The sequence below is a fragment of the Myotis nattereri genome (assembly GCF_964212035.1).
Source record: "Myotis nattereri genome assembly, chromosome: 3".
Classification (NCBI taxonomy): Eukaryota; Metazoa; Chordata; class Mammalia; order Chiroptera; family Vespertilionidae; genus Myotis; species Myotis nattereri.
In genome coordinates this window covers 1,888,273-1,903,572 of record NC_138077.1, presented here as the reverse complement: position 1 = coordinate 1,903,572, position 15,300 = coordinate 1,888,273, and the positions used below count along the sequence as shown (strand labels likewise).

Genomic DNA, 15,300 nt, shown 5'->3' with positions numbered 1-15,300 from the left:
ACCTGTGGCTGCCCCATAACCAAACGCAGTCTGGTGAGCTTTCCCTGCAGGGAGCACGCCCACACCCTTCCCTTCTCACAGGCGTGCATCTCCTAACCTCCAAGGGACCCCAGGAGACTTGCAACCAGGGGAGCAGTGGGCAGCAGCAGCTTGTCCTGGGCTCACCCGGACCCTGACCTCAAGGCTCCCTTTTCTCTGACTTCTCGGGGAGCCAGAGCAGCCCAGCCTGTTGCTTCTATGCCCTTGTTACTCTGTCCTGAGTGTGTTTTTGCTTTGGTCAATAAGTTCTTTTCTAAAAAAAAAAATAGGCCACACACTCTGGTGGCCTGTATCTCTGGATCAATCATACAGCTTTAACGTCCCAGGCAGGGCCATCTGATTGGCCATGTTTAGGTCACCCACCTATCCTCAGCCGGGGTCAGACAGTCACACTGCCACTCACCTGACCGTGGGTGCCAAGCTCGGCAGCCCCCACCCCCCGGCCCTGGGACAAAGGTTTGGCCCCACAGTTGAAGCGATGATGCAACAGCAAGGGGTTCAAGAAGACACATAAAACCCAGTTTCTGTCCTAGCCGACTTGGCTCTGGATAGAGGGTCCGCCTGGGGACTGAAGGGTCCGAGGTTGGATTCCAGTCAAGGGCACATGCCCAGGTTGTAGGCTTAATCCCCAATAAGGGAAATTCAGGAGGCAGCCAATCGATGATTCCCTCTCATCATTGATGTTTCTATATCTTCTTCTCCCTTTCGCTCTGAAATCAATAAAAAAAAAAAATTTTTTAAAGGTGTTTTTTAAAATATATTTTTCTTAATTTCAGAGAGGAAGCGGGGGAGGGAGAGAGAGCAAGATAGGAATTCTCATTACCCCATGAACATTGCCTGAAGCCACTAGACTGAACTGTGCCTTTTAAATAGCTGAGTTGTGTGGCACGGGACTTCCATCTCAATAAAACTTCCCCCAAAAAGAGGTACAATCCCTCTGTCACTGGAAAACAATTCATGGATTTGGAGTACATCAAGGTTACATGTAATCTTATAAATTACATCAAACTTACATGGTAATGTTCCGCAGGCAGCACATGAAGTCACTTAGGTGGACACAGACAGGACTTCATGATGGTGACAGCGCGTTTTTTTGTTTTGTTTTTTGTTTTGTTTTTACAAAATATATTTTATTGATTTTTTACAGAGAGGAAGGTAGAGAGATAGAGAGCTAGAAACATCGATCAGCTGCCTCCTGCACACCTCCCACTGGGGATGTGCCCGCAACCAAGGTACATGCCCTCGACCGGAATCAAACCCGGGACCCTCCAGTCTGCAGGCCGACAGACACTCCATCCGTTGAGCCAAACCGGTCAGGCCTGACAGCGCATTTTAAACCCTGTCTGAGCCGCAGTCCTAACCTCGGGTCCTCCACCTGTGAGCCTGGCCATCCTCAGGGGTGAGCTCATTCAGGACGCTGCCTCCCGAGCCCACCTGTGCTCAATGCTGCCATGAAAGCCGGGGATTTTAATGTTCCGGGTCTATTTCACATTACAAAACAGATTCATAAGTTGAAATACTGGTGGAACTGAAAGTCCGACTGCATTTAAGAAGTAGCTTTGGCCCAGCCGGCGTGGCTCAGTGGTTGAGGATCAACCTATGAACCAGGAGGTCCTGGTTTGATTCCTGCTCAGGGCACAGGCCCGGGTGGCGGGCTCCATCCCCAGTGCGGGTGTGCGGGAGGCAGCTGACATGATTCTCTCTCATCACTGATGTTTCTCTCTCCCTCTCCCTTCTCTGCAATAAATAGTTTTAAACAGTTTTGTTGCAGCACTGTCGCACAGTCCTTTGCCTCAGCGACATGCAGAGACAAGCAGCTCCATCACGACATCACTCCACATATTCAGCTGAGCAGCCCGTTAGGCCGCCTGCCGCTTGGTGGAAAGCTCAGTGTGGGGAAGGCTCCATCTCAGAAAGGGTGTCCTTCCTCGGCGTCCCCAGCAAACCCGCCTTCCAGCTGCGCCTTGGTGCCTGCGGCTGCTGGCAGGACCTGGTGAGACTCGGGATGAGGGACAGGTGTGCCTGTCTCTTGCAAAGTGAGGGAAGAATGACGGTCAAAGATCAGTGGGACTTCCTTGCACACATTTAGGGATTCCTGTACTGACTGCCTTCATCCCACTCCAGGGCCTTCCCTTCAGGATGGAACGGAGCAGCTGGCCAGGGATGATGAAGGCGATCACAGTGAACAGACAGAGCCCGCAGCCCCGCCACAAGTCCGCAGGTGAGAGCAGCAGGCAGAGCAGCCGCGAAAGAGGGGGCAACTGGAGGGAGGGCCCGGGAAGGAGGGGTGCCGCTGAGGGGGATGGTGCTTCAGGGAGGGCAGTAAGCTTCCCCTTCCTTCCTCTTAGAGACCAAGTGAACTTACTACAAATGCTAACTCCTGCCCTGGCCAGGTGTGGCTCAGTGGATAGAGCATCGACCTGCGGACCGAAGGTTCCCAGGTTTGATTCCAGTCAAGGGCACATGCCCGGGTGCGAGCTTGATCCCCAGCCCTGGTCAGGGCACGTGCAGGAGGCAGCTTACCAATGGCTCTCTCTCATCATCGATGTTTCTAACTCTTCCTCTCCCTTCCATTCTCTCTAAAAAAAAATAGGCATAAAAATGCTAACTTCTGAGCCCACCTGTACTCTACTGCAATGAGAGCCAGGCCCCAGGAGAGAGATCTAATCTTGCATGTGGAGGCTCACGCCCCCCCTAAATGCACACATCACTGTGGTGGATGGCCCTGAAGGAGGAGCAACCCAAAGCCAAGCCAGGGTGTGAAAATAATCATAAAAGGAGTCACTTTTGCCGAAACCGGTTTGGCTCAGTGGATAGAGCGTCGGCCTGCGGACTGGGGGGTCCCGGGTTCGATTCCGGTCGAGGGCATGTGCGTTGGTTGCGGGCACAACCCCAGTGGGAGGTGTGCAGGAGGCGGCTGATCGATGTTTCTCTCTCATCGATGTTTCTGGCTCTCTGTCTCTCTCCCTTCCTCTCTGTAAAAAATCAATAAAATATATTTAAAAAAAAAAAAGGAGTCACTTTAAAACGGAGCTGCCCCAGAGGCGCTGCCTGGCAGTCTCATGCCTCCAGCCTTCAGGAGTTAAAACAGGGCAAACTAACCTTTGCTCTGGGCCTGAAGCAACACTGTCCCAAAGAACTGTTTGCAAGGATAACAAGAGAGCAGATAAGACTAAGGACGGAGGACCGGTGACCTGGAAATTAAGTACATTGTTGAGAGTTCGGCTTACGTTGCCTAATCTGAACCCACAGAAATGCTTGCTTTCTATGGATGCCATTGTTCCCTCCCTTTCCCCCAGCTGCCCCAGCCTCCCTCTCCTGATCTGACTCCTACTGGGGCTTCCCCAAACAGCTGTTCTCTTTCTTTTTTAATCCTATGTAATAAAACCCTAATATGCAAATCGACCAAACGGCGGAATGACTGGCAGAACGGCCAGTTGCTATGACATGCACTGACCACAGACCAGCAACCGGAGGCGATTGGGGGGGGGGGGGGGCAGCCAGCAGGTGGCACGAGGCTGCCAGCCAAAGCGGTCGCCCCACAGATGGCCCTAGTCGCCAGCCAGGCCTAAGGACCCTACCCTATCTATTGGGAACAGTCTCTTAGATTTAGAAATTCAAACCTGGCAAGGCTCCTCTAACACTGAAAAAACAGGATGATGCAGCGATGACATGCATGGACTCTGGCTTGCACATGTTGTGGCCAGCCCTGATTCTGACACTTATAACTGTGTGACAAAGCCAGTTACTTAACTTCTCTCTGATTCAGTTTTTCCACCCATAAGATGGGGGAAATGGTACTACTGCCCCAGAAGGACCATGTTATGTGCTACTTTTTGTAATCAGGGCAAAAATATGTAGCTGCCCATACAGCAGCAAGATGCCTTTCACCTGGATGAAAAGTACGGTCACTGTGTATGCAGCGTCCCAGATTGCGAGAGGAATGTCCAACTGCTGATTTAGGCCCGACATCCCCTGAGGGGCCCCAGGTTGCGAGAGGATGCAGGCTGGGCTGAGGGATACCCGCCCTCCACCCCCGTGCACGAATTTCGTGCACCAGGCCTCTAGTATTAAATAGAATGCTTGTTGCCTCTCACTTCAGAAGCCCTTTCATTATTTAGGTCACCAAGGGTGTGTCCAGCCAGGGGGCAAGGAAAGAGGCTAAAGCTTCTACTTGCTTTTTTTAAAAATATATTTTATTTATTTATTTATTTTTTAAATATATTTTATTGATTTTTTACAGAGAGGAAGGGAGAGGGATAGAGAGTTGGAAACATCCATGAGAGAGAAACATCAATCAGCTGCCTCCTGCACACCCCCTACTGGGGATGTGCCTGCAACCAAGGTACATGCCCTTGACTAGAATCGAACTTGGGACCCTTCAGTCCGCAGGCTGACGCTCTATCCACTGAGCCAAACTGGTTACGGCCTACTTGCTTTTAGAGTTTCTATCTCGGAGGAAAGTTGGGATAGTACAAACTCCTGGAGTGCACTAAGCAACGTGTGAGGCTGGGAGAGACCTGCTGTAGTAGGTTGCTAGGCCGCCATCTGAAATACCACAGACAGGGTGGCGTAACCAGAGAGAGAAGGCCACGGCAGTCTCTGACCTCAGCACCCAGCACCGGCATCGGAGGCCCAGTAATTTTTTGTTGTGGGGTGTCCTGCCCTGTGCATTGTAGGGTGTTCAGCAGCACCCCTGGGATCTACCCACTGGACGCCAGTAACAGTTCCCAATTGTAACAATAAAAAATGTCTCCACGCCGGCTGGCACGGCTCAGTGGCTGAGCACTGACCTGTGAACCAGGAGGTCACGGTTCCATTCCCCATCAGGGCACGTACCTCAGTTGCAGGTTCGATCCCAGTCCCCGTAGGGGTGTGTGAGAAGCAACCAATTCCCGTGTCTATCACACATGGATGTATCTCTCTCTGTATCTCCCCCCACACCTTTCCACTTTCTCTAAAAAAAAATCAATGGAAAAAATATCCTTGGGTGAGGATTAACAACAACGAAGAAAATGGTAACTACATGAGTATGTTAATTAGCTTGATTGTGGTAATTGTATCAATATATGGGTATATTGAACTATCAAGTTGTACACCTTAAATATACACAGTTTGTATTTGTCAATCACTCCTCAGTAGAGCTGGACACAGCTTCTGAGGTGAGGAAAGCGAGGAGGGTGCACTGTAGAGCAGCGACGGCCATCAACAGGGCGGGAAGTGTAAGGGGGTTGGGAAGGATGCAGATTGTGGTGCCCAGGGAGCTGGCATGCACCTGTTCTCCCACTAGCGGCTGGCCATCAGGGAGAGGCAGACATTATTCATAATTTCAAGGACCAGCTCCAGTCAAATAATTCATCACATTAATTCAATGCCAAAATGACAACCAGACATCCTGGCCTGAAGGGCAGTTTACATGAACAAAGATGCCCAAACCCTGAGTGTGGCCCTCACTGACCACCTTAGGGTAGTTCAGTAACTGGTCAGCCGGCTGGGCAGAGGGAAAAGGGGAAAATACCCAAATGAGTGTGACTCTTCTCCCTTCAGGACACCCTCCCTTAGTTCACACTCGTTGAACGACATAAACTGGTTTACACCTTCTCTCTCTTCAAGCTGACAGTCTATGCCAAGCTCTTCCCTGACCAAACAGTGAGAAATGAATGCAGCGCTAGCCAGTTTGGCTCAGTGGATAGAGCGTCCACCTGCGGACTGAAAGGTCCCGGGTTCAATTCCCGTCAAAGGCATGTACTTCAGTTGCATGTTCCCAGGCCCTGGTCAGGGCTCGTGCAGGAGGCAACCAATCGATGCGTCTCTCTCACATTGATGTTTCTCCCCGTCTTTCCCTCTCCCTTCCACTCTCTCTAAAATCAATGGGAAAATGTCCTCGGCTGAGGATTAAGAAAAAGAATGCAGATGCCACCTAGGAAAGCATTTTCACAGGGACTCTAAAAACTGTAGCTGCAGGAGATACTGTTTGCAAAGGTCACTGGCCAACATTCGCTCGTAGCATCCAGACTGAACCAGAAATCACTCTTCAGGGAAGTGTGATTTGGGTTACTATGGTCTACAACTTACACGAAAGAAATCAACTTCTTCGCAGTTATCACAGAACCAGCGAACAAAAGAAAACGAAAATGAAACACAGGTGAATTAAAACAGAGCCCTCACTCGAGTTGGTCAGAGTGTGAAATTACAGCCGCCAGGACAAAGGACATGGTGTTCCCGTGCCACGGTCCGTAAGCGGCCAACACGCGTGTAATGTAACCACAGAGCCGGGACGTCTGGTTTTCAGTAACTTTCTAAAGTAGCATCATCTACTTCCCACCCGCTCAGCAACGTCATTAGTAAAGGTTTGGATGCGCTAACTAAATTCTTGCCAGCTGTCTTTTCTCCTGTTTATGGAAAATTTTGTTTCCAAATGCTCAACCACATTGTGAGAACACAGGATTATAAAAAAGATGCTCTAAACTAGGAAATGTCATGAACATCGATTTTCTTTTCTTTTTTTTAAATATATTTTATTGATTTTTTATAGGGGAAGGGAGAGGGATAGAGAGTTGGAAACATCCATGAGAGAGAAACATCAATCAGCTGCCTCCTGCACACCCCCTACTGGGGATGTGCCCGTAACCAAGGTACATGCCCTTGACTAGAATCGAAGCTGGGACTCTTCAGTCCATAGGCCGACGCTCTAGCCACTGAGCCAAACTGGTCAGGGCTGAACATCGATTTTCAACTGTTTTTCATTTCATGGCACACATAGACTAATTACTAAAATTCTGCAGCACACCAAAAAACATATCTTTGCCGATCTGAAAAGAAAAGTAGGTATAATTCTGATTCATTCACACCGGATGGCTATTGTTTTGTTGGCTGTTGTCCTTTTTTTATTTGACAATCTAAGGGAAAAGAGGTCAGTGCCCGACTAAATAGTCAGGTACTGCATGTTTTAAAAAATTGTTGTGGCACACCAGTTGAAAATTGCTGATCTAACCCAACATACTTTCATTTAAAGTTAGTCCTACCCTAGCTGGGTGGCTCAGTTGATGGCGCATCATCCCTGGCACCAAAAGGTCGCTGGTTTGATTCCCAGTGGGGGCACATGCCCAGGTTGCAGGTCCTGGTCCCCTGGCTCAGGGGGCAAACAGGAAGCAAGGGACAGATGTTTCTCCCTCACATGGATATTCCTCTCTCTCCCTCTCCCACCTCTCTCTAAAATCAATAAAAACATATTTAAAATAATAATAAAAAACTGATCCTCTGAAAAGAGAAATGGACTTACAATTCTACTCCTCGCTTTGCCATTTAACAACTTAAATGAGTCACTTTTAAGATGCAAACATCAAAATGAGATTTGTGATGGCAGCTTTGTGAAATGCCAAGTGCTGTACAAGTCTGAGTGTTTGATCAGCTGCTCTGGTGCTTTCTGAATGCTGTGCTTACAATGTCCACTGGAAGAGTAACCACCTGTAGAAGCTTTTATGCTCATTGCTTATAAGGAAACCCCTCTGCGTGAGCAGGTAAAGCTTTCTCTGTGCACCTAGAAGGAAGGCAACAAATTATTATATTGTCTGTCACCCAGGAGCTTAGAACAGCTAGGACCTAGTTCCGGCTCTTTTTAGGAGACATGGTCACAATAAAAAATCCTGCTTATGTGCCAGGCACTGCGCCAAGTGGTTCGTATAAATGGTGCAACTCTCACAAAAACTCAGTGAGTCTAGGCTAGGGCAATTGTTTCATCACACGTAAAATGGGGGAAACAGCAGCATTTACCTCAAAGGGCTGTTGCAAGGATCACTAGACTATATGTAAAAGCTCTTGGCACAGTGTCTGGCAAAAATTAAGTGCTAAATACACGTTTACCAGTGATTGGTGCTCTCCTCTCACATACAATCAGGCGCGGAAAAAAGCGAATGAAAGGAAGAGGATTTTAAGCCCAGGTCTGACTCCCAACTTTCTTTTTCTTTCCTTCTTTTAACTACCTGCCCATAGTAAGTTCCCTGTTTTGACTTTGCCCTCGACTGTCCTCAGCCTGCGCCAACGCCTGGCTAAGTGAGCTGCTCAGTAAGTACTTGCTGAACGATGAAGGCTAGGTGTCCAGCCGGGTTCGGCTACATCTTTCTGGACTCGGTAGATCTTTGCGGTCTCTGCGCAGGTGTCCCGTCTGCAGGCCCCGAAGAGGCTGTTCTGGGAAATGACTCGTCTTCCCTCTCCCTCCCCAAAACAAGTGTCTGAGGTCAAGGATCCCAGCCCTGGACGGGTTGCTCAGATGGTCGGAGCATCTGTCCCCATATCCAAAGTTGTGGGTTGGATCCCTGGTCAGGGCACATACAAGAAGCAATCAATGAGTGCATAAATAAGTGGAACAACGAACCAATGTTTCTCTCTCCCTTCCATTCTTTCTCTCTCCCTCTAAAAATCAATAAATTAAAAAAATACTTCAAGCCCGGCTCCGTGGCTCAGCAGTTGAGCCTCGACCTATGAACTAGAAAGGTTACGGTTCGCTTCCCAGTACCCCTGGGTTACGGCCTGATCTCTGACAATGCGGGAGGCAGCCCATCAATGCGTCTCTCTCATCATTGATGTCTCTCCCTCCCCACCTCTCTCTCCACCCCCCCCCCCCACCGCCTCCCTTCCATTCTGAAATCAATACCCGCCTCCAAAAAAAGACTTCAAGGCTCCCAACCTATGCCCTGCACACTCTGCAATAGCCCTACACACCTCCGCCCCCACTCCACGGACATTTCCGCTGCACCCACAGCCCGGCTGCACCCACAGCTCCCTCCCACCTCGCGCACTGTAGGCGCAGGCGCACTTCCCCGCGAACTACATCTCCCACAATCCCAATCGACCGGACCACCTTCCGCTCGAGGTGGGGGGGAGGTGGGCCAGGTCGCCCCGGGGCGGGACCGGGCCTCCTGAAATGTCCTGCCGGTGTCCTCGTGGGTAGAATTCGTTTTGAGAGAGAGCTTGGGAGCCCGGGAAGGTAGGACACCTGCCCCGGTTGGGTACGACTCTGTTCCCCGCCGCCTCTCAGGTCCCCTCAGAGTGAAGCGGCACATGGTCTGGTCCGGAGGGGACCCCGGCGCGCGCGGAGACTCCGGGGACTGAAGGGCGGCGCGCGCGCGCATGCGCGGAGGCGCGGCGTGGGGGCGGGAGCCGCGCAGCCCCTTCCCCGCGTCGGTGAAGGTGAGTGGGGGCCCGGCGGGGCGTGTCCCGCGATGGGACTGACGCTCCCCCGCAGCCACCCCCGTTGGCACCACCACCACCTCCCAGCTTCTCGGAAACCCTGGACCCCAATTGTCCCGAAAGCTGGGGTTCCCAGCGCTCCGGTTCGGCGTTCATACACCAAAATGCCTCTTAGAGTTAAGCCACAGCCGCCCTTGCACTGCCATTCCCGGGCACCGGTCTCTCTCCTCCACGTGCCATCTGTGCTTACCGAGCAGCTCACCTGTGGGGGGCTCCCCTTCCCCCGGCTCTCCCCGCCGGCAGCAGCTAGCTCCGTCCCCGCCAGCCCTGGAGATGGGAGCCCCGGTGCGCGACCTGTCCCCCCAGCTGTCACCCCGCTGCAGACCGCCCGCCCGCCCGCCCTCTGCTCCGGTGTGAGTCTTCTCTCTGTCCTTGACATGATGAGGCAGTCAAACGCCAGGAAACAACGGTGCTGATGGAGCTTATAACCAGCGGGATCCAGACAAACGTTTTCTTTCTTTCTTTAAATACATTTTATTGAATTTTTACAGAGAGGAAGGGAGAGGGAGAGGGATAGAGAGTTAGAAACATCGGTCAGCTGCCTCCTGCACCCCAACTAGGGATGTGCCCGCAGCCAAGGTACATGCCCTTGACCGGAATGGAACCCGGGACCCTTCAGTCCGCAGGCCCATGCTCTATCCACTGAGACAAACCGGTTAGGGCAAGACAAACATTTTTTTAAAAATATATTTGTATTGATTTTTAGATAGGGAGAGATAGAAACATCAATGATGAGGTAATCAATGACGGGCTGCCCCCTTGGGGACTGAGCCCACAGTCCAGGCATGCGCCCGGATGAGAATCCACCTGACCGCCTGGTCCATAGGTTAGTGTGCCCTAACCCTAACCATTGTGCTTATACTGTGCTTGGTTATGCGACTTGGCTATGCTGCTTAACCATGTGGGCTTACATTTTCTCTTAAAAATAGGAGACTGGGTTAGTTGATCTCTAAGCACTTGCCTGCTCTAAAATTTTGTGCTTAGTGAGTAGAATCCAGATTATATCACAATGTGTTAACGCTAGACATCATCGACTTCCATTTCTCTGCTAACATTAGTGAAAAATAGCTAGAAGAATGTTGTCAGCCGCCTTCGGAAGAACTGCCCATAGCGTGCTTGTAATTTCTTCCTTGTTGCTGCACATATGAAATTAGCAGATAACCCAACTCTCTTCCCCTTTACTTGTTGTCATTTTATAGACTGTTGCTAGGAAGAACTCTGGGCATGATAATCAACACCTTGCATGTGATGATGGCTCAACTCTTAAGATCTCGTCTGATAAACGCTGCGATGATTCGTAATCGAATGAACATGCTCCCATCTCTTGGAGTCGTTGGAAACAGAATGATGTCAACTCATAAGTCACCAAAGAAGATGAGAGAATATTACAGGCGGCTGAATCTGGAAGAAGGATGCTCTGCAGACGATGTCAGGGAATCTTTTCGGAAGCTCGCCAAGCAATACCACCCAGACAGTGGCTCTCCTACAGCGGATTCTGCAACGTTCATAAAGATCGAAGAAGCGTACAGGAACGTGCTTTCCCACGTGACGCAGCAAACAAACACCCGGCAGAAGAAAGTCGAAGACGCAGACGATGAGGAAGAAAACTCCAAATATAAAGCACCCCAACACAGGCATTACTTAAGTTTCGAAGGTATTGGTTTTGGAACTCCAAGTCAACGAGAGAAGCAATACAGGCAATTTAGAGCAGACCGTGCCGCTGAGCAAGTGATGGAATATCAAAAGCAGAAGCTGCATAGCCAGTACTTCCCTGAAAGCTTAACTGTCAAAGACGTGAGACAGACTAAAGAACAAAAGATAACTCAAGCCATCGAGCGGTTAGTGGAGGATCTCATTCAGGAGTCAATGGCAAGAGGAGACTTTGATAACCTCAGTGGGAAAGGAAAACCTCTACAGAAGTTTTCCGACTGTTCATATATTGATCCCATGACTCACAACCTGAACAGAATATTGATAGATAACGGATACCAACCCGAATGGATCCTAATGCAAAAGGAAATAAAGGGTACTATTGACCAACTCCGAGAGTCCATTGTAGTGTCCAGGAAAAAACTGGGGAATCCCATGACGCCCACTGAACAGAAACAGTGGAACCAAGTTTGTGAGCAGTTTCAAGAAGACATCAGAAAACTAAACAAGCGAGTGAACGATTTTAATTTGATTGTTCCCCTCCTCACCAGGCAAAAAGTCCATTTTGATGCCCAGAAAGAAATCGCGAGAGCCCAGGAAATATATGAGACCTTTATCAAATCCAAGGAAGTCACAGAGAAAAACCCAAACGACATAGATCAGGGCGAAGGGGAGAAAACACCTGGAGTCAAGACAGGGTTTTTCAACTGGACGAATATGTGGAAATTCATTAAAGCCTGACCATTTCCACGTTCATAGCCCCGCCCCAAATCCTTTTCAGTTGTACTAACATCAGACAGAGAGGCTGGGGTGTATGGCTGTCACACAGGAGTTTGAGAACTGTGTGCCGTACTTTTCACAAAACTGACCACAGCTCTGGTGATGTGTAAGGAGAAAGCTGGGAGAAACTGTCACAAATGTTCAGCCAGCTTTGCTCTGGGTGAGAAGGAAAGAAGAGATGCTCTAAGAAAACAATTTCATCCATTGCCAAGTGTAATCGCCAGTCATCAGGTGAGATGCATTAGGACAGGGACTTGGGCTGCGAATCATAAAGGGCGTTCCAAATGTCGTGGTGCAGATTTAAACTCTAATAACTTCAAACCAGTTGCCATTTGCCATCTTCAAACACAGGCACTTCAACAACAACAACAAACCAAAAACATCAAAAGTCATAAACCTCAACAAGCATGTAGACAGACAGCTGGGTTATCAAAGCTCAAAACTGTTGTAAGACTTTGGGACACTCTGGGCGGAAACGTTAAGATGAGGACATCAGCCTCTGGAGTCGCTGCTTTTCTTTATAAAGGTCTCTCTGTGGGCACTGAATTTTAAAAAGTATATCTGGGTTGTACTTTTTCCTGACTAACTTCACGATCCATTGGCTGCAGAAATGGCCCTGCCACGCTGGTGACTTAGCTATTCTAGAAACAGACCCCTGGGTCCACTGTCAGAGAGCTCTCAGTGCATGTTCTGGTCTCCAGGAGTGAAAAGCCCTTGGGCTCAATGGGAACCTAAGATTTCACTTCTGGCTTCATCCCAGAGATTGAAATGATAGGTTTACATAAACGTCCCTGAGGTGTGTCTCTGTCATATATGGGACTCCCCAGAGCCTTTGTCAGCCACGTGAAAACCTCCGTTTCCTGCCTTAGGGCTCGAATTTCCTGTCTTAGGAACCCTTCAGTGAACAAAGACAATATGCCTGAATGTACCTTTGGCAAATGACACGGAGTTTGACCTTCGTGAGATGGTTGTGTCCCGTCCACTTTAAGAAAATCTGACTTTCTGAGGTGTAAGTGCTCTGGCCACAGAATTGGGCAACCCGAGGGTCTGGGGCGTGGTCACAAGGAGCAGGTCATGTCCTCGCCTACACCACAGCGCTGCGTTCTGGATGCTGTGCAGAGCGTGGCGCGGGCCCTCTCCTGTGTGAACAACAGCTGTTCTGTAAAACGTGATCGTTAAAACTACGTCTTCAAAAGGAAATTCAGACCTTTTTGCTTAGAGATGGCGCATTGATTGCTATAGGATGTGATTGTTTTATTGATGAGTTGTTTGGCTTCTAGAATGATAGCATTACTCTAAACAAAATGGTGGACAGTACAACATACAGCTTTATAAAATTTCCAGAACATTTAAAAGGCGATGATTCTGTTAGTCTTGTGAAAAAGGGAATTCAATGTGTGACACCCAATTGCACTGAAGGAACATATAGCAAGGAAACCATTTTCAATATTGGATAATGGGAAGGTGAAATGATCAAAAAACTCTGGTAAATCCTTAATTTCAGCACAGCACACTTTATGTTTGTAAATGTTAATAAAGTTAATTTTAATGATTAGTCAATGATCCACAGTTACATAAACAGCTAAAACAATAACCACTATGGTGGGGCGGACTAGAAGGGGTCAATGGGGGGAAAAAAGGGGGACATATGGAACACTTTCAACAATAAAGATTTTAAAAATAATAACCGTATTTTGGGCTGACCATCTAAATGCTTTTTTTTAAAAAAAAATCTTTTAGATGGACGATATAAAAACTGACTGTGACATAGATTATTCTTGTTAATTCTGGCCCTGCTGACGTGGCTCAGTGGTTGAGCATCAACCTATGAACTAGGAGGTCACAGGTTCAATTCCCGGTCAGGACACATGCCCAGGTTATGGCTAGATCCGTGTGCAGGAGGCAGCCAATCAGTGTTTCTCTCTCATTGATGTTTCCATCTCTCTCCCTCTCCCTCTCCCTCTCCGAAACCCTGACCCTGACCCAGTGAGCTCCAGGCAGTGTGATGCAGGGGAAGCGAAAGGCCTGGAGCCAGGGAGACTTGCGTTTAGATCCGGGTTTCGCCGTTCACTGTTCACTGGTTCTGTGGCCCTTCCTGAGCGCCCCTTTCCTCATCCGGCCAATGAGGGCAATCAGGTGCAACCTGCCGGGTTGCTGTAACCCTTAGAGGAGAACGGGAGAGGCGGGGTGCTGGGTGGGGTCTGTGGTTGTCAGCGGAGGCGTACTGCCCTCTAGAGGACTTCTGGGAAATTGCGGGGGGGGCGGGGGAGGGGAAATCCTCAGCTAACATACGATTAGAGAGGTAGAGTTCTGTTTAACCCGTCCCACCAGGACGCGGTGCTGGCTGGTCTCTATTCTGATGGGTGTTAAATATTTTGAAATCACCCCTGACCACAGGCACTTGGGAGGTGGGGCCAGGGAGGCAGGGGGCTCACAATGCACCAGGCAGTCGACCAAGAGGAAGGCTTTCTCCATGTCCTGCCCAACATCAAACATCCCGCCAGACCTGAGTGTGCGTGAAAAGTGCGTTTATAGCCAGCTCAGCCTAGAACAGAATTACATTTACATGTATATAAACACTGCACGCTTTTTGCATAATTTATATACACGAGTCCCCCCTCCCCCACACAAAGGCAAGGGCTATAGAATTGCCTTCGTTTTCTTGGGAATTTTACCAGGAATTGTACCCCATCTTAGAAAGCATGACTGCGGCCCCCGGCGCCTGGCTCTGGGCCAGCACGCGCGCCTGCCGTTTGCACTGGGATGTGGGTGTAATAGGCACCGGAGGTGCCTGGAGAGCCGCTTTCATTTCGAACCAAACATTACTAAGCTGCTGGTGTCGTAGCCAGCACCCAAGGTGACCCCCAAAGAACCCCCCCTTTTTGATATTCGCCTTCTGTGTGGCGCCCTCTCACAACGTCTGAGAGTTGGTCTGTGTGACCAGTAGATTAGAGCCAAAGTGAGGGCATGTTCCTCTGAGGCTCAAAGCTTTCTTCTCCCTCTCTCTCTCTCTCTCTCTCCTCCCTGCCTCCCCCCCCCCCCCCATCACTCACCTTGGGTGGAGGAGCTGCCATGTCTGAGGCAGCCGTGCGGACAGGCATGTGCCCAGCACGGAGGCCTGCAGCCCACAGCCGGGGGGTGAGCCGCAGGGGGAGCGGAGCCTCCAGATGCCTGCAGCCCCAGCCGCCAGTTTAACCACAGACTCATGATGACCCTGCAGCGGAATCACTCAGCTAAGCGGCTCCCAGACTCCTGACCTTAGAAACTGTGCAGCCCGGCTGGTGTGGCTCAGTGGCTGAGCGTCGACCTATGAACCAGGAGGTCACGGTTCCCGGTCAGGGCACAAGCGCAGGGTTCAGGCTCGATCCCCAGTAGGTGTGCAGGAGGCAGCCAATCAATGTTTCTCTCATCAGTGTTTTTATCTCTTCTTCCCCCTTCCTATTTGAAATAAAAAAGAAAAACGAAACTGCAAAATAATGAATAAATGGTTGCTGTATTAAGTTGCTAAATTTGGGGATGATTTGCGATATAGCAATAAGTAACTAATGTAATGGACACACAGGTCTCAACTTCATCAATATT

General features: G+C 49.7%; 1 protein-coding gene across 1 annotated transcript; it reads left to right on the top strand.

Annotated features, from left to right (window-relative positions):
* Window positions 1–9,152: 9,152 nt before the first annotated feature.
* On the top strand, window positions 9,153–13,394 carry DNAJC28 (DnaJ heat shock protein family (Hsp40) member C28). Its single transcript, XM_081087696.1, has 2 exons — window positions 9,153–9,228; window positions 10,488–13,394. The coding sequence occupies exon 2, from the start codon at window positions 10,513–10,515 to the stop codon at window positions 11,677–11,679; it is 1,167 nt and encodes a 388-aa protein (XP_080943822.1). The 5' UTR covers window positions 9,153–9,228; window positions 10,488–10,512; the 3' UTR covers window positions 11,680–13,394.
* The last annotated feature ends 1,906 nt before the right edge of the window (window positions 13,395–15,300 follow it).

Excerpts from the sequence above, each read along its gene's own strand:
- DNAJC28 (XM_081087696.1), top strand. The coding sequence starts at position 10,513 with ATGATAATCAACACCTTGCATGTGATGATGGCTCAACTCTTAAGATCT.